Source organism: Phallusia mammillata, chromosome 3, assembly GCF_965637545.1.
Source record: "Phallusia mammillata chromosome 3, kaPhaMamm4.hap1.1, whole genome shotgun sequence".
Taxonomy (NCBI): domain Eukaryota; kingdom Metazoa; phylum Chordata; class Ascidiacea; order Phlebobranchia; family Ascidiidae; genus Phallusia; species Phallusia mammillata.
The window spans coordinates 23,886,913-23,908,128 of record NC_137254.1 but is presented as its reverse complement, the minus strand read 5'-3'; the positions used below and the strand labels follow the sequence as shown (position 1 = coordinate 23,908,128).

The following is a 21,216-nucleotide window of genomic DNA, read 5'->3' as shown; positions in this document are numbered from 1 at the left end:
TCTGATCTATATATCCTCTGCATCAGCCTGATAATAAGTGTAGACCAACTTGTATTTCATTGGTGATATGCTACACCAAAGCTTTTGGTTAACAAACTTTTTATTGTCGTTGACATCATGCACTCTCTTATCGAAAACGCAATTCGGCGGTAAATAATTGGCCACCCCACCGCTCATATTAGTTGCAACTAAAATGACATAAACACAAATCCTTATCGTAACAATAAGGTGGTAAACAACATAAAACTAGCAACCGAGTCCTGGCAAATGATTTGGTTTTAAACAAAGCAGAGAGAGTTTTAAAATCATGTAAAAACAGTAGTTACACTAATTAGGTAACATAATTAAGTCAAAGTAACATTGTTTACTTCGGCGTTTATATTTCATTTTAAACCGATCGAAACAAATCGGTAGCAAAATTGACAAGGATTTTTATCAAGCTTGAAAACCTATTGCTGGTTCATAATAGGCCTAATTAATGTAAATGGATGATAAGTTTTCAACAACAAGTTTTTCTGTGACCAGTGCAAAAAACATTCAATTGTTAACGTGTTGGCTGTTAGGTGTTTAGTTTTGTCTTCATATGTTGCCTCAATTTAACCTTTTCATCAGTAACTTCGTTATGGAGTAATTTAGCCGACCGTGAAGTGTTTAGAATTCGTAAAATCGTCAACCTTTACAAAAACTACAACATCAGGACTCGATTTATAAGTTAGTTTAATATTGTAGGATTCCCGACCCTTTTCTAAGTTCGTTTAATGTATTAACTTGTTTCTGGGGTTTTACTACGTTTTCACTGGTCTTGCATCACCACTTCTCTCCTTTTTACTGTTTAGTTAGGCAGGCACGACAAAATTTTGTTCAGGTAGTGCGACGTGATTTTTATAATACTGTGTGTTTAAATTTTATTTAGCTGCTGCTTAACAATGTCAATTAATTTGAACCCCACGAAAATGCTATATGTGTATTTAAAGACGTTTTTAATATTTGGCTTGATTTAAACCTGATTGTATTTTATATTGTGGTTTAAACTCTCGGCAATGCTGCGACCTAACAATATAAATCAACTAAGTAGCGTAAGGCCTTGGTAAAGGACAAAACCTTTCGGCAGTCAACCGCTTTAAGCCTGTTGTTTTGTGCAACGTTTGAAGCAGTTTATGTGTACAGCGCAGCAGGAAAAAAAAACAGTTTGTACATAACTCCAGCTCTCCAGATTTAAAAAAAAGTCGATTTCCACTTCCTAAAAATATTTCCTAAACCGTTTCGGTTTGCGTTCGTTCTGCGTAACGCGTAGATTTGGTATAGTAAACACAGACCGACTCATACACAAAAAAAGGTGTGTCAATTTTGAAACGGCTGGTGGAATAACAATTCTCGTCTTACCAGGTTGCAACGTTTGTTCGCAATCATCCATGGCGCAAACAGTCGTTAAACTATGCAACTCATATTACCGTAGTCCGTAAACAACAGCAATGCAGCTGACGAAGTAACAAACGCACCAGCACTGCTATTGAAGCAATTCGACCATCTCGCTTAATTTCAATCATCTCAATAATTGCATGCGCGCCTGTGATGTTGTTCAAGGTTACCGGAATAGTAATATCGTTTTTTATTTGTCACGCACACATAGCACCTCATGATGTTTATAGGGCTCGATTAAATAACACATTGTGGTGCTCAAGTTCCTTTTTCATTTCTTTTTAAAATGCAGTAACCAATTCATTATTTGGCAATGCACTGTTTCTTGCCACTCGATGTCTAACCCTGAAGCTGAGTTTCATCGCAAAGTTTAGTGAAAAGCGTGATTTTACAAAATCGTAAAGCAACAATACTGTTTCAGTCCCCAAACCTGCAATCACTGTCATAACGTTTTAAGTATTTATTCACACAATCAGTCCAAGCGAAGATTCGAAGTAGTACATAATAACAGCAATTAACTTTTGCAAATTAAATCACACGCTTTATCATTTTACGAAATTCATATCATGGTTACTTCAAGGCTAATTATAGCAATAAGCAAAAGCCACAATCTACATTGATTTTTGGCATTCAGTTTGGTTTTACAGATGACATGGAGTCGTTGGTGCCGCCCCAAGCTTCCCAAGTCGAGTAACTTCCCGGTTTCAAAGTGCAGCTGCGTCCGGCATAATTTGCGTGTTCAAAGACAGTCCAACTTTACAAAATATATATGTGTTAAAAATCAGCTGTTACAAAAATCATTACGAAACTCATATTTATAAATAGTCTTACTTTCCCGAATGCACTACAATCGAAGATACGATGTCGTTGAAACCTTGCTTGCCGATAAAGTCGCATTCTCCATCTAATTCCAATTTCCTTCCTTGGAAGTTAGCATGCTCGTATAGTGTAATCTGAAATGAAAGAAAATACTGATCAAAATCAGGACTTTGTGAATCGTAGCTGAAGAAAAGTTTGGCTTATAATGTAATAGTTATCAGTTCAAACCTTTATCTTGAACTATGATTACAACGTTTTGAACGAAAAACAGGCTTCTCTACTTTTAATACTCTATATACATTCTGACACCGATCTAATTTTATTATTATTATTTTTATCAATTATACATTATCTCTTACTGTAGGAATAATTCACACACTGTAGTTACTTATTGAGGAAGTTTTAGATTGAAGCTAGGAATAAAAGTTTCCAAGTTTATCCAAACCATTCGTAATGTCAAGCTCTTAAAACTTTACACGGTTATCCCTACTGTGTAGCTTGAAAAGTTCGTGACTTTGCCACAAAACTATCTACACTTGTTACACATGGTAAATGGCCGTGTTTACTTACCAGTTTAGCTGTTACAGTCCTCAACCTTTGGCTAAACAATATAGCAAACGTGGTTACGTAACCGCAAAAGAAATAAGTCGGCTTGCCGCAACAAAAAAGAGTTTTGATGCCAAACGCAACGCAGTACCGAAATTTCTTGGGTTGTCGGATTTTTTTCTTACCGATGCAGTTGGTTTTACAGATGACATGCTATCGTTGGTTCCACCCCAAGCATCCCAAGTCGAGTACCTTCCCGGCTTTAAATTATAGCTGCGTCCAGCATAATTTGCGTGTTCGAAGACAGTCCAACTACATGAAATACAAATAAAATGTTGTAAATAAACTGTTACCTTCATTATAAAATCTCAATTATCTTACTTTCCCGAATGCACTACAATTGACGATACGACGTCGTTGAAACCGTGCTTGCCAAGAAAGTCGCATTCACCATCCAATTCCACAGTCTTCCCTTGGAAGTTACCATGCTCGTATAGTGTAATCTGAATAAAAACGAAAGTAGATGAAATACTTTATATTTTCGCTTTACGAAGCTTCTTGCATAAATTTTAAAGTTTTTATTTCACGCCTCCACCTGCAATTATAATTACAATGTATGCCTTACAAACGGGGTAAAAGTTGTTTATGTTTGTTTTTTTCTCGTTAACTGTGGCTCTTACACATTTGTTTTATTATTGTTATGATTAAAATTTCATACCTTACTAAATTATGGTGCCCACGTTGCAATTGCTTATAGGTAACAGTCTTAATGGGAATATGGAATAATGTGTCCAGATTGAAACAAACCGTTTGTGATGTCACGTTCATAATGCTTTTCATGTATGTAACATCGTAAACCACTCAACCGTAACCTACGTCACATCTTATATGGTGTGATTGCACCACAATGCCAGAATCCCCTATGACGTAACAATACCATTGTAGTTATTTCTCTATGCTGTGCTTTTGGCCATTTAGTATCGAGTTTAGTTTGGACCACGTGTAGTTTGTTAGTTGCTTACTTGAATTTGCAGCCGTTAGATAAAGTAATGAAAGTGACTAATTATAATTTGTTTGTCATTAATAGATGGTAATGCTTTATAAACTTAAAAACTCTGACGAAAAGGATTAATGTTGCCTTTGCAAGGTAAGCTTGATTTGTATTTCAGTTGCCCGATTTGCCGTACATTTGAATTATCGTTTTTCATCTGTGTAGAACGCTTTCTGACGATATCAAACTGTGTTTAACTTTGATACCCTGGTCCAAAACTCTGGTAAGCTTTATTTCTGCCGGCTTAAAATTAATTTATATTTCCCATTTTTGAGTGAATGTTCTCTTTGCAGAAAACCGTGTCGTGTCGTGTCTACGGTGAACGTGACGTGATTACCGTGTCGTATTGAACCGTGTCGAAGTGTAAAATAAATTCACGCGTTTCCAGAAATTGGACTTCTCTAGTGTGACGCCAGCGCGGTACCAGGCGCGCAAATTCCTGACGTTACAATGTATATATTGGCAAACCTTTTTTCCTGTGGTAGCAGTTGGTTTAACAGATGACATGGTGTCGTTAGTGCCTCCCCAAGTTTCCCAAGTCGAGTACCTTCCCGGCTTTAAATTGTAGCTGCGTCCGGCATAATTTGCGTGTTCGAAGACAGTCCAACTACATGAAATACAAATAAAATGTTGTAAATAAACTGTTGCCTTTATTATTAACTCTCAATTGTCTTACTTTCCCGAATGCACTACAATCGAAGATACGATGTCGTTGAAACCATGCTTGCCAATGAAGTCGCATTCTCCATCCAATTCCACTGTCCTTCCTTGAAAGTTAGCATGCTCGTAGAGTGTAATCTAATAGGAAACAAAATTCTTATAATGTAAAACTCTTCAAAAAATAGCTTTTTAAGGGCCTGGGGCAATTTATTTGTTTACATAACAAAAGCTAACCTCACGAAATTGGGATTCTATTAATCTGTTTTAGGTAAAAAGTACAAAATGATAAATGACAACACGAGGCAATAAACCACAGACCTATCAGGAAGTTTTATTGATACTGTTTAAATTTAACATCACCGTTACATTTATTGCAGTAATTTCCGTCTTTATATGCTTCCCGCGACTCAATAGCAGCGTTAATTGACTGCTTTTGACTTAAATGAACCGCTTTGCTATGGGTGAAGCGAATGCCATCCGCAACGCCGCGCCGGTCGTAAAACCTCTATAGAGTTGTTTTGACAAAGACTGGCTTAAGGCACGTACACTATAGAGTTGGTTCGACACAGACTGGCTTAAGGCACGTGCTATTTTAGGAGGAGATATACGCCGATCGATTCGCATGTTCATTGTACACGTTTGTCTTCTTTTTTATTTTTAATGAGGAAACTTTATTTGTATGGATGCCCCTAATCAAAATTCCTAAAAACATTGAAAACGTATACCATGCCAAATGTACAAAAAATGACACCATGAGGCATTACTAACTGAGAAAGGCGTTTTTTGACGACATGAAAATAACCATTCTGACTCACAACTTCAGTCACTCTACCACCCTTAAAAACTTTTAACACTTTCTTGTGACACTGTGTCCCATTTTCACATTGACATGTTGATATCTATTTTTATGACGGATTTATTGACTTACCGAAGGACTCAGTTTGATAGACGACATGTTGTCGTTACTTCCACCCCAGGCTTGCCAGTTGGGGTAGCTTCCAGGTTTCATACTGCTGCTACGACCGGCATAATTTGCATGTTCAAAGACTGTCCAACTGCATAATATACACACCAGTCATGACACTTGCAATTCGGTATTTGTACTTGTAAGTACATACTTCTTTATCACTGATAAAATTGTACTTCTTATTAGGCATGTCACATATACATGTAAGTCGTATATTTCACACTGCGCGGTCTTGTCTGCAATATGCGTTTAACGTATATTTATGAAAAACATGTTCCCTAGCATCTATACAAGCATGACAAGACAATTTTAGTCGGTCAGTGCTTTGGGGTAAACGCCAAAACTGTTGTTTCCAATTGATAAACGGATAGGGGTAAATATTTCTCTAATTCAGGATTTTGCGGTTGAAGTTTTATGGCTGAGTTTGGTTTGGAAAATTATCTCTTGCAGCTTTACTTTGTAAAGTCAACTTACTTTCCAGAATGCACTTTTATTGAGGATACGGTGTCGTTAAAACCAAAGTTGCCCAGAAACTCGCAAGCTGTGTTTAGTTTTACAGCTCTTCCTTGGAAATTCACATGTTCGTAAAGTGTAATCTGAAAAAACACATTTAAAATATGCGCTTTATTTTTTGATATGTGTTTGACAATTACTACAAGCTGAATTTTATTTTCGATTACACATCGCAAACCTACTAAATTATAGTTCGCATGTAAAACCGTGCTTTTTTATTGTAAAGTTTGTAAATTTGTTTTTCTCATACCGCTTCACGTGGCCTGACTGACGACATGCTATCGTTGGTGCCACCCCAATTCTGCCATTGCGGGTAGTTTCCTGGTGTGAGATGGTAAGATTTGCCTTGAAAATTTGCGTGTTCGAAGACTATCCAGCTAAAGAAAACACAAATTTCAATACAGTTTTGGTTCGTAGTTGTTGTTTCAACTACTAACATTTCGCTAGAAAAATATCTTACTTTCCTGATTCCACTTTAATAGACGATACTATGTCGTTAAAACCAAAGCTGCCGATGAATTCGCATTCCGAAGTAAGTTCTGCTGACTTTCCTCCGTAGTTAATGTGCTCGTAAAGTGTGATCTTAAAAAAGTCCTGTATGGTTATATTTAGAAACTTTTGAGGCAAAAACAATATCTTGTCGTGTCAAGTACGAATAAATGGTCAAAATGTTCACCAAACGTTTTTTTTTCTTCTAAAGATGAACAATAAATCCGTCTTACCTTAGCCATGACTGGTTTGCTGTAGGCTAGTTGATGTCGTTGAGCAACTAATATTTCAAAGTTTATATGTTTATGATACCTACTCAAAAAATATGTAATTATTATTAGGAATCTGGTTATTGCAAATATAGCTAGTGTTTCCAATTTATCAACGTTCACGACGGCTTAAATCAACTATTTCATAAACTGGTTAATGCAACTTGTGGTTGTGACTGCTAAATTTTAATTACTTTCTGTTTTCGGTCAGCGTTTCTGCAGCCCGCAGGTTTTCACAAACTTATAACGGTCCTATTTACTTGAATTACGACCTGTGCTACTACACTGGCGTATCAGGTAAATTGCCCATTAAACTTCGTTCGCAATTGCTGCCTTTCAACTTTAGAGCCTCACAAAAGTTTATTTTTTCATTACACTTTTTTACAAATAAAAGGAACTCTGGATTCTTTTTCAACTACATAGCACCTGTAAAATTTCATTCCCGCGTACTTCAGTTTAAACTGTGATAAACCGACAAGTGTAAGCGAAGAATACTATACACCAGTGGTTCTTAACCTTTTTGTAGTCACGGACCCCTTTTCTGAATTTTGTAAGTCTGCGGACCCCCAACGCAATTTACGATAGGTCTTTTTATGTTTCACGCTTCTTGCATTATACCCTGTCATGCTTTTGAAGCATTTAAATCCGCCTTCACAGTCCTTTAAATTCAATGACGTTTCTGTATTGTAGTGGCCAACGCATCTAATTGATAATATTTATGGTGTATATAATTTCACAAATCACGTCCTATGAAGTCTATTGTCCATTTGTGTTATGATGTCACAATAGGGAAGACAATCACAAAAAGTAATTGTTCTTGGCATAATTAAGGTGTAATTAACAGCGTGCACTCATATGCAGGATTGTAAAAACGGTTGAGATACTTAAAAATATTCTTCTGTTGGTTAATGATACTTATAATATTTCCCTCCGTGGACCCCCTGAAACCATCTCATGGACCCCTTTGGGGTCCACGAACCCCAGGTTAAGAACCACTGCTATACACAAACTCGTTCACTGTCACTAACGTAAAGTGGTAGCTGAAGCAAGTTTGAACTGTCTCATATCACGATTACCGGTGTTTGTCACAAACATCTACATACAGTTTTTAAATTCATATCAGTCTATGTGACGGAAATGCTGAGCTATCACGTCTCTTTGCACAAGTTATAACCACGCAAAAACAACAAGCCACCCTCTAGGCAACAGTTGTGAAGGCAAACGTGCAAAGTTTTGTGTTAGGCCTCCTACAATTCAAGCGATCTTTTTTTCTAAAAAAAACAATTTCATTGTGGGTGCCGTTTGCGTAGTCAACGGTGCGGAGTGGTGTTACTTTTCAATTCAAACGTAACCTTTTTGAGTGGTTAAAAGAAACCTGGGTGGCTGTTGCTGTACCTTGATGGGTGTGTATATAGCATCAAATTTATAGCATCAAAAGTATCAAATTCTACCTGAGTAGCCATCCGTCCACATACTCGGAACTATACGCTTGGTTACGTCCTCATGAAATAACACAGAAACTGCCTACAATTTTGCAAATTTTATTCGTATCAAATTAATCAAGTTTACTCATAAAAACACGTCTGTGGTCGTTTTGAAAACTAAAACGCAACTCACTAAGTTTTGCAATCACAAGATAACATGCAACAATACCAACCCGGAAATAATAACAAATGAACTGTAAACATTTGTTCACTCAGCTTGCTTAAACTTTTACTTTACCAACGTTACAATCACAGACTATTTGAACAGGCCCAAAGCGAAGTAACATTTTCTAGACTACTATACAGCGCCATAAGTTCACATTCCTTTGCGGGTGCAGTTGTAAACCGAAAAATCGCTCCGGCTGAAAGCTATGTACCCGTGACCGTTTATATAGAATTTTCAACTGTAGGTAAAGTGAGTGGGGAAGGTTGAATATCGACAAAACACATGGCCTGTAATAACAACGTTTTCTTGAATTTGAATGGAGAAATTGTGTTGTTTTGTGTGGTCAAAACTGCTTTTTCGGAGTTCAATAGAGGATATGAATATAGACTGGTGTCCACTACTCTATCAACCCGTCATTAAAAACATGGGAAGCTGCAATAATAATTCGTCGAATTGCTGTTGTACTTTTTTGATCAAAACACGTTTTATACCGGCGTTAGCAGGTTCTGCTTTGATGAATCATGTTGCAAATAGAGAAGGGAGAAAAGACATGCGCACAAAACTCATATGACTGTAGCAAACACACAAAGCAAACAACTCAATTGTTGATAGTCCGGCAGATAGGTACACAAAGGGCAACGCTGCTCTTTACGAAAAGCTGTAAAGTCTAGGGCAGTTAACTTTACTAATTGTGATGCCAGGTGCAACCTTTTGTGCAAAGCGCTGCGAAATGTAACACACTTTAGGCGATTTGTTTTACACACTTTAGGCGATTGATTTTAAAAAAGTCACTACTTTTCACAAAAAATATTGTGAATACAATTCTTCATTTGCTGATGTCTATGACAAAATCACAGCAAATGTTTAAAAGTTGGGTCAATATTTTTTTCTTGCTACCTGGGAGGTTGTGGTGTGTTGCGAACATCGATTTTACGCAATAGACATTTCGCGATGTTGTTATTACATCTTGTTTGTTCATTCCTAACTACATGTTAAACAATTTTACTGCTATACTCAATCGACCCAACTCATTTCTTTCGTGAAATATCAGGTCGAAACAAATATTTTCGTGAAGAACAAGGGTACACAGGTGTATGTGCGTTTCGAAAAACCTCGTCGCATTTATTTATTAGTCAAGATCATTATATTTTGGTCATGCACAATAATGTCTTTTTGTACAGCTTGTTTTCCTGATTGGGCACTGTCACGCGCATTATCTTCTTGTTTTGTTTGATTTGTGGTACGTTATCAGCATTCCCTTCCTTTTCCTGTAGGACTTGCGCTGATTGGCCTGAAACGCCTTTGCCGATGAAAACGACAAAAAGCAACCTTCGGTTTTATGAACGAGGCTTTTTCTCTGATTGGCGCGAGTGACGAAAAGGTGTGGGCTACATTTCTCCCAGGCTTGTTGTAACTAAAATTACTTTTGGTGTTTTAGATTTTATAGTTGTAATAAAGTTGAGCCGCCAAAAACAAAACCAGTGCGCTGTGTTTTAGCGTGCGCCGTATGTGTAAAACAGGTACCCCGCCCTGCCAAAACAATTGTGTAACAATATGTTACAGTTGTTCTTTTGACGTATTCTTAATATTTGACATGTTACTTGCCGCCTCAGTCGTTAAAGCAGTATATTAGTCTTGTGTACATATTATAATAAGTAATTATTATCAGTTAACTTTGAACCAACAAGCGGAAAAATCTCTTTTTGCATTTTTTTTCTCACGTTAATCAAGACCAGTGTTTACAATGTGGTCTTGCAAACATTCAATTATAGTAAGTATGCAATTTCACTGTTACTCTATAGAAACTTTAAACTTGTTGGTAAAATTACTGAAATCATGCGGCTTCAATGTGCACCTGCAGTTTTCTATCGTAACATTTTTTTGACAATGCGTTTAATTGCCAAAGCTTGCACGGATGGATGCTTGAGCTGATCCAGACAAATTTCAGAAGGGATTACCCTTATTCGGTTACAACCGCAACTAACTATAGGTACCCAAAAAACTGCGCCTTTGTGAACTCGAGCTTCTTTTAACTATCCATTTCAAGAGCATTGTTTATTAGAGTTACTGCTGTTACACATCGCCCGTAAACAAAGCTCTAAGTACTTGGTACTTCTGTTTCGTTAGTTTTTACATATTTCGGGAGTCCCTGTCAATGTACCCAATGACATTTGTAAATTACTTGAATATACTCAAACAGCGAGACCCGCTAGTAAGCTTATTTGGTCTTCTGGGACAACAAGATCATCTGATTGTTGTGTCCAATTTGAATTTTACATCCACGTTTTAAATACTTCTACTCATTTTAAAACAAAAAGTTGTTTATGTGATTTATATTGCAAGTCAAACTGTTTGTTATTGATATTTATATTTAAAAAAAAACGGGCTTAAATCTTGGACGATGGAGAAAATTAACCAAACTTTTAAAATGGGACAAAAACCAGCGCTTGCGTTTAGGAGTAACTTTTTACGAAATAGTTTGATTTTTGTTGCAGTTGCTTTGTAAATTCTGTTAACCTTTTGATGTGGTTTCACACGAACCATTTAAAATCTGTTGTTTTTTGGCGGTTTGTGTAGGTTTAAAGTATATGTGTGTTAACAAATAGTTAATTTATGAAGTTAGTCAAATGACTGTTGTGCCTGTTAACAACTACCAAACGAAACCAATAGTTAAACTAGTCTACGCTTTGCCACATGGTGGTGAATGCTTGACCGGCTGATTCGGTTTGGCGCCTTCAATGGGCCTGGCGTACTGCGATTTAAAAGTTAAACACGTTTCAATCTCTTTGGTTAAACCTTTACCGAAATTGTTGATGGATTCGACTTCAACACCTACATTTGCTGTCGTGCAAAACATGGTATTATTCCATCGTGCTTTACATCTCGTCCAATATTGAACGGCACTTTATCGCCAAAGTAGTTGCAATTTAATTGACATTTAACTAAACTGTTCGGGTCACAAACATTGCTTTATTATTTTTAGTGTAGACCACCATCAATCTGTACTAAAGTTGTTTGGCTAAATTAGCAAGTGTTTAGTTTTGGTTTTATAACACACTGCAAATGTCAAACCACAATCCATTGTTTTAATAATATCGTTTTTTATTGTTAGTTAAAACACACTGTTTAGGCAAAAGTGTAATTAGTATGAAATCATAATATAGCTGTGTTCTTCCAGTTTTTTTTATTATTATGCTGGTCTCAAGGAAGACATGGGGTAGTTGCCCGGCCTTAGAGTATGAGAGGCACCCCTGTAGTAAGCATCATCGTAGACAATCCAACTGCAAAATTAACCACGGATAACACATCTCCATGTACTGTTGCGCCACTTGTAATTATACTGTGTTTTACTTTACTGTGCGATGTAGGTGATATATTGCGTAAAACATGTCACGTCCAAAAAAGGAAGTTGTCTAAGATACTTACACTCCTCCAACCACTTTGGCGGATGATACGGTGTCATTCATTCCGTAGTCACCGAGAAAACCGCATGCTGTGCTAAACTCAAGCTTTTTTCCACAATAGTTTGCGTCTGCATAAACTGTTATCTGAAAAACAAAAACATTGCCAATTCATCATTATGAATTCTGTAATGATTTGATAATGCATTGACGTTATTTTTTTCTTCTTCCCTGATGGTTAACCTAAATGTATATCGAATTCCTTAAACTTTATGAGCGAGCCGTCTGCTGCGTAAAGCTTGAGTAAAAAAGATTTAAGCTCATTGAAGTTATCTTTTTTGACAAAATAGTTGAGCAAACCTAATAATTAAAAAATGCGTTGTTTTCTTTGTTCTACAAGTATGTTACAGAAACTGGTTCAAAAGTAACTATCGTTATCTGGTAACATCAAATTCCAAAAGTTGGTTACAATTAGCAAACAGACTTACTGATGGAGCTGGTTTCACTGATGACATTTGGTCGTTTGCGCCACCCCAGTCTGTCCAGATTGGGTAGTTGCCAGGTTTTAAAGTGTGGCGTTGACCTTTGTAGTTTGCGTGTTCGTAAACATTCCATCTGCAAAAAAAAACATTACATCTCATTTTCAACTGATGTGGCCTTCACATCTCTAATGATGGCAGAGCATTTGCCGAAACGTTTAAAAAATAAAGCATGTCGCTTTTTACGTCTATTTGGGTCGTTATTTTCATCATTATATTATCTCATTAACTTTTCCGATTATAAGCACACTTTTCCTTTGGAACCAAACGAGTTTTAAAATTTAAGTTAAAAATGAAACTTAAATTTAAGTTAAAAATGAAAAAATTAAACTGCACTTTAATGGAGGACACGGTGTCATTCATTCCGTATGTTCCGAGAAATTCGCATGCCGAAGTCAACTCCACCTTTTTTCCTGCAAAGTTGGCGTCAGAGAAAAGAATAATCTAAAAAAGCATTCCCATGTGTTGACTTCAAAATATTTCTGTGGCCATAACCACTATGCTGCAATTGTTTAATCATCACACAACAGGCTACTTGCTGAAAACTAAGGCACATTACGATTATGCAAATGGATTTGAAGTGATAATTGAAACACTAATTTTAAGTGCATGTAAAACCTAAGTTGCGTTATTTAAAATTTCCCACCTTTGACATGATTTCCTTTTTTCTGTCGGTGTTGTAACAAACACAAATACAGTTTAAAAAAAAACCTTACGTGCAAAACAAAATTTGTTCATTTATTGTCACATTAAGGGGATTGTTGCATTTGACGGAAATAGTGATAGGAATACCAATGCTTTTCAACTATTTTCCTCTTTGCAGTCTGTATAGTTTTTAACCCTAAATCTAAACCACTGAAAATACAGCGGTGTAGAGCTTGTCGGGCTTTTGTCAAGAAATGACTTTATCAGCTTTTAATAGTGGAATACCCTAAAAATAGCTCATTAAGTTTCGAAACCCATACCAGCGATTTGAATGTTTTCTAGCCAGATTTACATGTATCTAACGTTTTGCTCTTCCTCATCCATCAAGAAGGTGGCTGTCAACGTTTTGCTCTTCCTGCATTTCTTTCGGCATTTTTTCTTTTTTTTTCTTTTTGCTTTTTTGTGCTTATTTTCTGTTCTTTTTTGTTTATTTCTTTTTGTTCTTGATGTGTCTCATGAATAATGCTTTTATTACCATTTCAAATGGTTTAAATTATTTTTAATCCTCATTTACTGTAAATGATTTAATTACCAACTCTGTTAAAGTAACAAACTGCAGTTAGTTTAAAGTATACTATTACTGTAAAGTGTTATTCCCTATGTGTGTGTGTGTGTGTGCTCTTCCTTCCCGCGCTTGAAACTATCCGGCAGGGTTTCTTTCGGTGGTTTCTTTTCCTGTCGAACCCCACCCTCCTTCCTAACACGGGTGGTTAGATTCTAGGGCCCCCTCAACTGGTCCCACCAACGTTCCCCCCCAGTCGTGTTATACTCACAGTGCGCCTAACTCACTTTCTGGTGAGCTCCTGCCACATAACGCTTTATAATACGGTGTAGCTGCAGCGCGTTTAATCATGATCCACCAATTGTGCCCTCCACTTTTTTGCGCCCCATAACGTCTTAACGTTGCGCAGCTATTTCCGGCTTGGTGATTGTCTTTAGTGCAATTGTGTCGCTATGTTTTTTTTCACCAAGCGAAATAAACTCAACTCAACTCAACTCCTCATCCATGATCATGATACAGCGTATCTTACAGCCTTGAATAAACTTTTTTCTGTCTTGTACTCAATCATGTGTACTGACACAGCCATCCTTGCAAAATTTATTGCATTCAGAGAATCTGTGACAACCTAAAATGCGGACATTGCAAATAAATGGATATGTTGTTTTACACTTTTTCAACTTACAAAGTTTAGGAACCGCTTTCAATACTTATGATATTGCAGCTACAAAACATTTCGAAGATTATTTTTATATACACGGTTTGGGAAATTTTTGAATACAAATGGATTAAAATTAGTGATGTACCGAATCGGCGGTTTCGAAAAACTTTCGAATAGGCCGGAACCGAATATTCGGCGGTTTTGCCGAATAAGTTCGGTCGAAATAATCGAATGTTAGACGTCATGCGAAGTCGTACGCCAAGCGTTTGACATGAAAACATAAATTTATCTACCAGGCAATTAGTGCAGAATAGTTGTGTTTTATTTTAGTTCTGTGGGGTTCAACATTGCCTTAAGCATGATTTTCAACCCGACAGCAAATTACTGATTAGTTGTCTGCAGTGGAAAAAACACGATAGTGTGTTAAAGAATACAACAATTGACAGAATTTTCGTTGCTACTAAGCAAAAAAGACACGTTCTACGCTTTAAATATGTGTTCGTAAAAGATTCGGTTTCAGCCGAATCGCAACAAATTATTCGGCCGAAACCGAACCTTTGCAAAAGTGGCCGATTCGGCATTCCGAATATTCAGCACATCTCCAGTCAAAATGTGCAACTTGCGGACCAAAATTTTACGTACGAATGCGATGCAAGATGCAGCTTCAAAAAGTTGTATAAGTTTGCACGTTCAACAAAGTTTGCTCAACCCTTACCAACGGTTCCTGCACAAAACATTTTATCCTGCAGGTGCAAGGCAGATTTGCAATTCTACACATCCAGTGTAGTGCATTCACCTGTAACTATTTCTCAAGCAGCAACCATCACCCTGCTTTTTTATCCACCTGCGCCCGTTCTTGTTGTACAATACAACCAGTCTCATATCAAATAACTTCCCGTCTCATGCCTTTTCCTTCAATCTATTTTCTCAAATTTGGTTACCAAACGGTTCAATACACAAAACGTGGAGGTTGCACCCAAATGTGGTGGTGCTAACGATAATAACGCTGATTCGAAAACTTGCTCCTTTCGTATTTGGAGTAAGCATATTATTTCGCGGTGGGTGTTATGCGTCCATCCAAAGTAAACCTTGTTGAGGAGAGAAACAAAAGAATGTTTGTACGTTCCCTTGAACCTAAGAGTAAACCAATGTGCAATTATTTCCGTTACACGGGTAATGACGGTCGTAAGTCGTAACCAAAGAAGGATGATTATTATCGCATCATCAAAAAGTGTTCCCCAAACCCATTCGTGCTGCCATGAAATTTGTGGAAAGTGCTGATGTGTTTAGTTGGCAATTTAGGTCTTCTTTAACCCAACAAAGCTATTACCCTGTTACATGTGGTAATTGACGCTAAACCTCACCTTATAAAACCCAGGGCCCAGTAGGCAACGAAGCTTATATTCAATAAGTTATTTGAATCGTGTGCACACTTCGCCGACCTGGGGCGTTTCGAGATGTGTATTAGCCATTTCGTGGCGCTAGACAGGGTTGGGACTTTGTTGAGTATTATAAGCAAACTGCACAATTTTTATTTGCACAAACAGTTTTTTCGACGACCATGTTTTACGTGTAGAGTGACAATTATTGAGCAAGGATGGATGCGTAAGCTGATTCAGCCGTATTGCTAATCCGCATTCAACCTTGGTGCATTGCAAGCGCCACCATGTATGCAACCGCCTGGAATGGCAGCAACTGCAAGCTTTGCAGGTTTGACTGCACTGGTGGTCGAAATGCAACCGCATGATACTACTTGCTATTAAACAGGAGTCCTGCCCGAAGTTTTTTTGGTATTGAACTTGTTTTGTGCACAACATCTCCTCCGTGGAATATGTGTTTTCAAAATTTTTCTGTGAATCCATCGATACTAAACACCTTGAGCAATACAACTGGTTAAGGTCATGGAGCAGGAAGAAATAATTCCTCGAATTGCGAGAAAAAACGCTTTGTCAGAGTTCAAACGAGGGGAAAAGCGCTAAACCATCTCTGTTTCCCGCACCTACCTAGTGTTTTCGGAAAAAATGAGTCAGTTTAGGGCCTGTTATCCAAGTCTGCCTAATGTTCATTCTTTCATGGGATGTTTGTCAACGCGCACAATGTGTGTAATGATTTGTTGTGTACAGTCGTAACTTACATCCCTTTGATCTTTACCTGTACATATTTGCCAAATTATCTCTTTCAGTAAACGTTTGGACATAATATATTTTGTAAACAATAAAAAAGTTCGGACTTTCTATTAGGGATCGCTTTCATCTCTGCGCAAAAAAACAACAACTATATTAAGACGACTTTTATCACCATCTGTAAGACAAACGACGGACTTCTAAACCGTACTAAATTCATATTATATAAGTGACTTGAATGCATTACAAGACACCAGAAGAAAAGCCAAGCTCACGAACGTGAAGTAGTGCTTTTTAATCTTGCAATGTAGTGGTTTGCAATGTTTTGTTTGTCACATTGTAGAAAACGTTTGCGGGTAGAACTAATAATAGGCACATAATACCATAAAATACAAACCGGACTTTTATCTTGTGGTGTTCTGAAAACACTATAGGACTCTAGTCGAACAATTCTAAAGAAGGTTTGTACTTGGGTCTTATGACTTTTAAATAAAGATTTAACTAAAATTATTATCACCCTTAAAAACGCACAAAAGCATCACAGAGGCCTAATGCAATATCTAATATTGACAAAAACCCCAACCACCTATACTGCAAATTGCTAAATGTATTGTCATGCACTTGTGATCAGTTGTAAATCAGACCATGGTAGCGCCTAATATCGCTTCAATTTTTTTTATTTGTTTCCACCAGTGGGCACAAGTGATTGTTTAATATTAAAAACAACTTGTTTGGCCTCTGTACGCTGCAGGATTATTAAATGATTGTACGGAACTGGTGATCCCTACTTTGACTCTAACATGTAACGAGCGTGCAGCGATGCTTGTGATTTGTCCGTTGGCGGCCGTTCCGCCAAGCCCGTGTAGTTTAGTTGGTAGAGAGTCGCAAATTTTAGCACACTGGAAGGCGCAAACACAACGCTTCACTGGGACACGTCCAATCATTACATACAGCGTTTTGGCCTATGCTGTCTCGTTTAAGTACTATTAATACAAACTGTTCATTACGTGTTCTTAACTTACTACTATCCTAAATGCAAACATGATGTAGCCTTTCTTGTGTAAGTTTAAACAAGCTGTCAGCGACCAAGATATTCCTGTGTTTGTAAAAAAGTGGATTAAATGTCATGCAGACAGCTAAAAACTAAATTTGATTTGATTGGTGTAGTAATAAAATGTCTTGCCTTTGCTGCGCCATCTAGTGGAAAAATTGCGTAGTTTAATGTTCTACATCTACCATGTCTTGCAAGAAACAAAAAAAAACATGTTAAAGGACCGCCACAAAACTGTCCACTTGCCGGTACGAAACAACGTAATATTTTACTGTTTAACATTCCAAGTATATTATTTTATTATTATCTTAGCACATATTTAGGAAAACAACTCCAGTTAACAATAGTTTACAATGCGATAGCAGAAGTTGTATTATTTTTGTGTTTTTTTATGCCGGTTTCACAGAAGATATTTTGTCGCCTTGGCCATGCCAATCTGTCCAGGTTGGATAGCCACCAGGGTTCAGAGTGTAATTTGATCCTTTGTATTCTGCGTCGTTGTAGACAATCCAACTACAATATATAAACATACATGACATGTTGAATTCGCACACGGACTGAAACATAAGAGTTTGATGAAATAATTTTAAATTACACTTACGGCCCCCCTTCCACTTTGATGGACGAAACAACGTCATTCATTCCGTAAGAACCGAGAAAGCTGCAGGGTTCAGTTATCCGAACGACTTTTCCTTGGAAATTCGGGTGCTCATAAAGTAAAATCTGAAAAAAACGTAGCCAAACACTGTTATGGATCGTGACTTCCAAGGGGTGTGTACATTTTGTAAATTTACTCTAATATTGTAAACGAATCACTGTGTTCGCTCTGTCACAGAGCCATCGAATATCTTGTATGTTTGTAGATTTCCGCTTATGCCAGTGGTTCTTAACCGGTGGGAAATTTCCCACTTGTGGGAAATTTAATGGTTTTAGAGGGAAATTATGTGAATCAGAAGTCACCAAACTCGGGCCCGTGGGTTGAAAGTAACCATTGAAAGTTAATTTAATACAATATTTTCCGCAACAACATGTAAGATTAACTACATCTAGTTTTGCAAGGCGCATAAAAGTCCAAACATCGTTTGTTACGTCACAGACATTACTAAAAGTATCAATGACTTTGTTATTGTTCGCGAATAAATGCATTTGATCTGTTGATTGTGATGCAATAAATGACTAATGCAAGCACCTGAGATTTTTCGAAATTCCACACGATATTACTTCGTCAAGAAATCACTAATCAAACTAAATAAAATCGCAGTATACCTTTAAGGTCCCGACCAAATCGCTCCACAAAATTATTTCGATTAAAGAATAATCTTTGTTAATGTTTGGCACAAAACATTATTATAAAAATGACAGAGGGGGAAATTTGAACTTGGTGATTTACTTTAATGGGAAACCGCACCAAAAAGGTTAAGAACCACTGACTTATGCTTTTACCTTTACATGGAAATGCAAATTTTGTGGATAAACAAATCGTCAGATTAAATTTATAATAAATGTTGCAAACTGCTGCTTACTGCTGAAACTGGCTTGACAGAAGATAATTTATCGCCTTGGCCGCCCCAAGCATTCCAGTCTTTGTAATGACCAGGGCTCAGGGTGTATTTTACACCCTTGTAGCATGAATCGTCATAGATATCCCATCTGTAATAAATGCCACATACAACTCAATCCACGCTTTTATGGCCAGTAACATTGTCAGGAGTTACAAAGTTACCCACAAAATCTGTGTGTAAAAATATCAACACACAAATAAAATGTTTATTTTAGGTTAAATTGGAAACAGGATTTGTTTAGGTAATGTAAAACGGTTCACCTACGTGCCCTCGTCCACTATAATAGACGATACAACGTCATTCATTCCCAATTCACCCAGAAATCCGCATCCCGAAGTCAACTGCACCTTTTTTCCAGTAAAATTTGGATCTGCATAAAGTGTAATCTGAAAAAAAACATTGGTATTTTATCATTATAACTGTAACCGTTTACTTCCAAACTTGTCGTTCGATTTTTCGTAGAAACTAACCAGTAAGTATTCAGTAACCGAAAACGTACCGATTTGTGTACAAACAGAAATGTTTTAATATGATAACATTGTACCAGGAATGCTGTGGTGGGTTGCAAAATTCAACAATTAGTAAAAGCTCCATGTTTAATAGATCCCTACTAATTCGATCAAGTATACAATCGGTGATTTGCAAAGTTATCTCACTGGGTAACGTTAAGTGTTTGCATTAGTCGATGTACGCAACAATTGTGATTATGATTTTTTTGTTTGGTAAACTGCTTACCGATGGTGCTGGTTTCACAGATGATATTTTATCGCCTTCGCCACCCCACGCTGTCCAGGTTGGGTAGTCACCAGGTTTCACAAGGTAATTAACACCTGTGTATTTTGCTTCGTGGTAGACAATCCATCTGCAATAAATACGACAATGGTCAGTACACTTTTCGTCAGTCATTAGCATACACTAAACTTCGAGAAGTGTTAACCTTACAAACAGATTATAAAAATAAGATTTTGCTTTGGGTAAGAATATTACTCACGGAGCTCCTTCCACTTTGATGGACGACACAACGTTGTTCATTCCCTGCGTACTGAGGTTAGCACTTGGTGCAGTCAACTCAACATTTTTTCCGTTGAAACTCGGGTCAGCAAAAAGAGTGATCTAACAAAATAAACATGATTTTTGCTATTAATTTTTTGTTGATGGAAAATTAATATTAAAAGTCAAAACAGAAAGTACAAACGCTTCTTTGGCTTTTTCCCAAAAACATACTTTTCGTATCTTTGCCATGCTTTTTTGGTGATGCTTGTGTTGCGAAAAACACACACAAATACGATTTTCGTTATCTACTTTTCTATGTAGTAATAAAGGTTTGGTGATAATTGCGACAATTTTATTCCCTCACTACAATGTCTTATTGTATTTGCTACAATTGTATATTAGGGCTTTTTTGCTAACGTTTTTGGAATAGATTTGACTGACGCCTACGCATACTATTTTTTTTTCGGTTTCAAAACTATTTACTCTTCGCATGCAAACTATCAATTTTAATCTCCAAATTTAGACCAGGGTACAAATTGGTCGGCAATTGCTACCGACAAGTTTAGGATCATTTTATCGGCTTTTATCCAAAAACCGTTTCCTGTGAAAACCCAAAGATCATAGTCTGATAATGAGTCTGTCATTATTTTGGTCAATCGCATCTGAGCGAAAATGCCCAAAATATCCATTTAGTTGAAATCTTATTTGTTTGTATCTTTCTAAACTGACTAAAGCGTATGTTTGTAAATTTCGGATTATGTTTTGTACCTTTACATTCAAATGTAAATTTTGTGGATAAACAAACCCTCAGATTAAATTTGAGAAAGATTTAGCAAACTGCTTACTGCTGAAACTGGCTTGACAGAAGATAGTTTATCGCCTTGGCCGCCCCAAGCATTCCAGTCTTTGTATTGACCAGGACTCAGGGTGTATTTTACACCCTTGTAGCATGTATCGTTATAAATATCCCATCTGTAACAAACGCAACATACAACTCAATCCAAGCTTTTACGGTTAGTAAGATTGTTAGGAGTTACAAAGTTACCCACAAAATCTGTGTGTAAAAATATCAACATACAAATAAATTGTTTATTTTATTTTGAATTGAAAAAAAATATAGAATTTGTTTAGGTAGTGTAAAACGGTTCACCTACAGGCCTTCGTTCACTATAATAGATGATACAACGTCATTCATTCCCAATTCACCCAGAAATCCGCATCCCGAAGTCAACTGCACCCTTTTTCCAGTAAAATTCGGATCTGCATACAGAGTAATCTGAAAAAAAACATTGGTATTTT

At 37.0% G+C, this 21,216-nt stretch overlaps 3 protein-coding genes and 1 long non-coding RNA gene across 4 annotated transcripts in view; 1 reads left to right on the top strand and 3 right to left on the bottom strand.

Annotated features, from left to right (window-relative positions):
* Positions 1-1,873: 1,873 nt before the first annotated feature.
* LOC145219989 (beta/gamma crystallin domain-containing protein 1-like) lies at positions 1,874-6,771 on the bottom strand. Its single transcript, XM_080087282.1, has 11 exons — positions 6,698-6,771; positions 6,436-6,557; positions 6,226-6,352; positions 5,937-6,058; positions 5,424-5,550; positions 4,512-4,633; positions 4,304-4,442; positions 3,166-3,287; positions 2,970-3,096; positions 2,251-2,372; positions 1,874-2,173 (listed from the first exon to the last, which is right to left on the bottom strand). Exons 1-11 carry the CDS (start codon positions 6,704-6,706, stop codon positions 2,050-2,052), a joined length of 1,263 nt encoding a protein of 420 aa, XP_079943408.1. The 5' UTR covers positions 6,707-6,771; the 3' UTR covers positions 1,874-2,049.
* On the top strand, positions 3,282-4,310 carry LOC145219990 (uncharacterized). Its single transcript, XR_013857932.1, has 3 exons — positions 3,282-3,931; positions 4,001-4,058; positions 4,129-4,310. It is a non-coding gene; the product is annotated as an uncharacterized LOC145219990 (long non-coding RNA).
* Positions 6,772-11,573: 4,802 nt separating the features above from the next.
* LOC145219863 (gamma-crystallin N-like) lies at positions 11,574-12,978 on the bottom strand. Its single transcript, XM_080087171.1, has 5 exons — positions 12,970-12,978; positions 12,655-12,767; positions 12,273-12,399; positions 11,810-11,931; positions 11,574-11,664 (listed from the first exon to the last, which is right to left on the bottom strand). The coding sequence occupies exons 1-5, from the start codon at positions 12,976-12,978 to the stop codon at positions 11,574-11,576; spliced, it is 462 nt and encodes a 153-aa protein (XP_079943297.1).
* A 4,663-nt stretch (positions 12,979-17,641) lies between these two features.
* LOC145218392 (beta/gamma crystallin domain-containing protein 1-like) overlaps positions 17,642-21,216 on the bottom strand; it is a 64,378-nt gene continuing 60,803 nt past the window's right edge. Inside the window, exons 13-20 of the mRNA XM_080085794.1 lie at positions 21,072-21,193; positions 20,763-20,889; positions 19,916-20,037; positions 19,660-19,786; positions 19,189-19,310; positions 18,886-19,012; positions 17,964-18,085; positions 17,642-17,875 (exon numbers count right to left, since the gene is read on the bottom strand). Coding sequence (XP_079941920.1) covers positions 17,752-17,875; positions 17,964-18,085; positions 18,886-19,012; positions 19,189-19,310; positions 19,660-19,786; positions 19,916-20,037; positions 20,763-20,889; positions 21,072-21,193 — 993 coding nt within the window. The 3' untranslated portion in view covers positions 17,642-17,751. The remainder of the gene's footprint in view (positions 17,876-17,963; positions 18,086-18,885; positions 19,013-19,188; positions 19,311-19,659; positions 19,787-19,915; positions 20,038-20,762; positions 20,890-21,071; positions 21,194-21,216) is intronic.

Excerpts from the sequence above, each read along its gene's own strand:
- LOC145219989 (XM_080087282.1), bottom strand. Across the intron at positions 3,288-4,303 it reads CTGCTACCACAGGAAAAAAG|ATTACACTATACGAGCATGG; the intron begins GTTTGCCAATAT and ends GTTTTTATTCAG. Across the intron at positions 2,174-2,250 it reads ATTGTAGTGCATTCGGGAAA|TTGGACTGTCTTTGAACACG; the intron begins GTAAGACTATTT and ends TATTTTGTAAAG.
- LOC145219863 (XM_080087171.1), bottom strand. Across the intron at positions 12,400-12,654 it reads GTGTCCTCCATTAAAGTGCA|ATGGAATGTTTACGAACACG; the intron begins GTTTAATTTTTT and ends TTTTTTTTGCAG. Across the intron at positions 11,932-12,272 it reads CAGTGAAACCAGCTCCATCA|ATAACAGTTTATGCAGACGC; the intron begins GTAAGTCTGTTT and ends TTTGTTTTTCAG.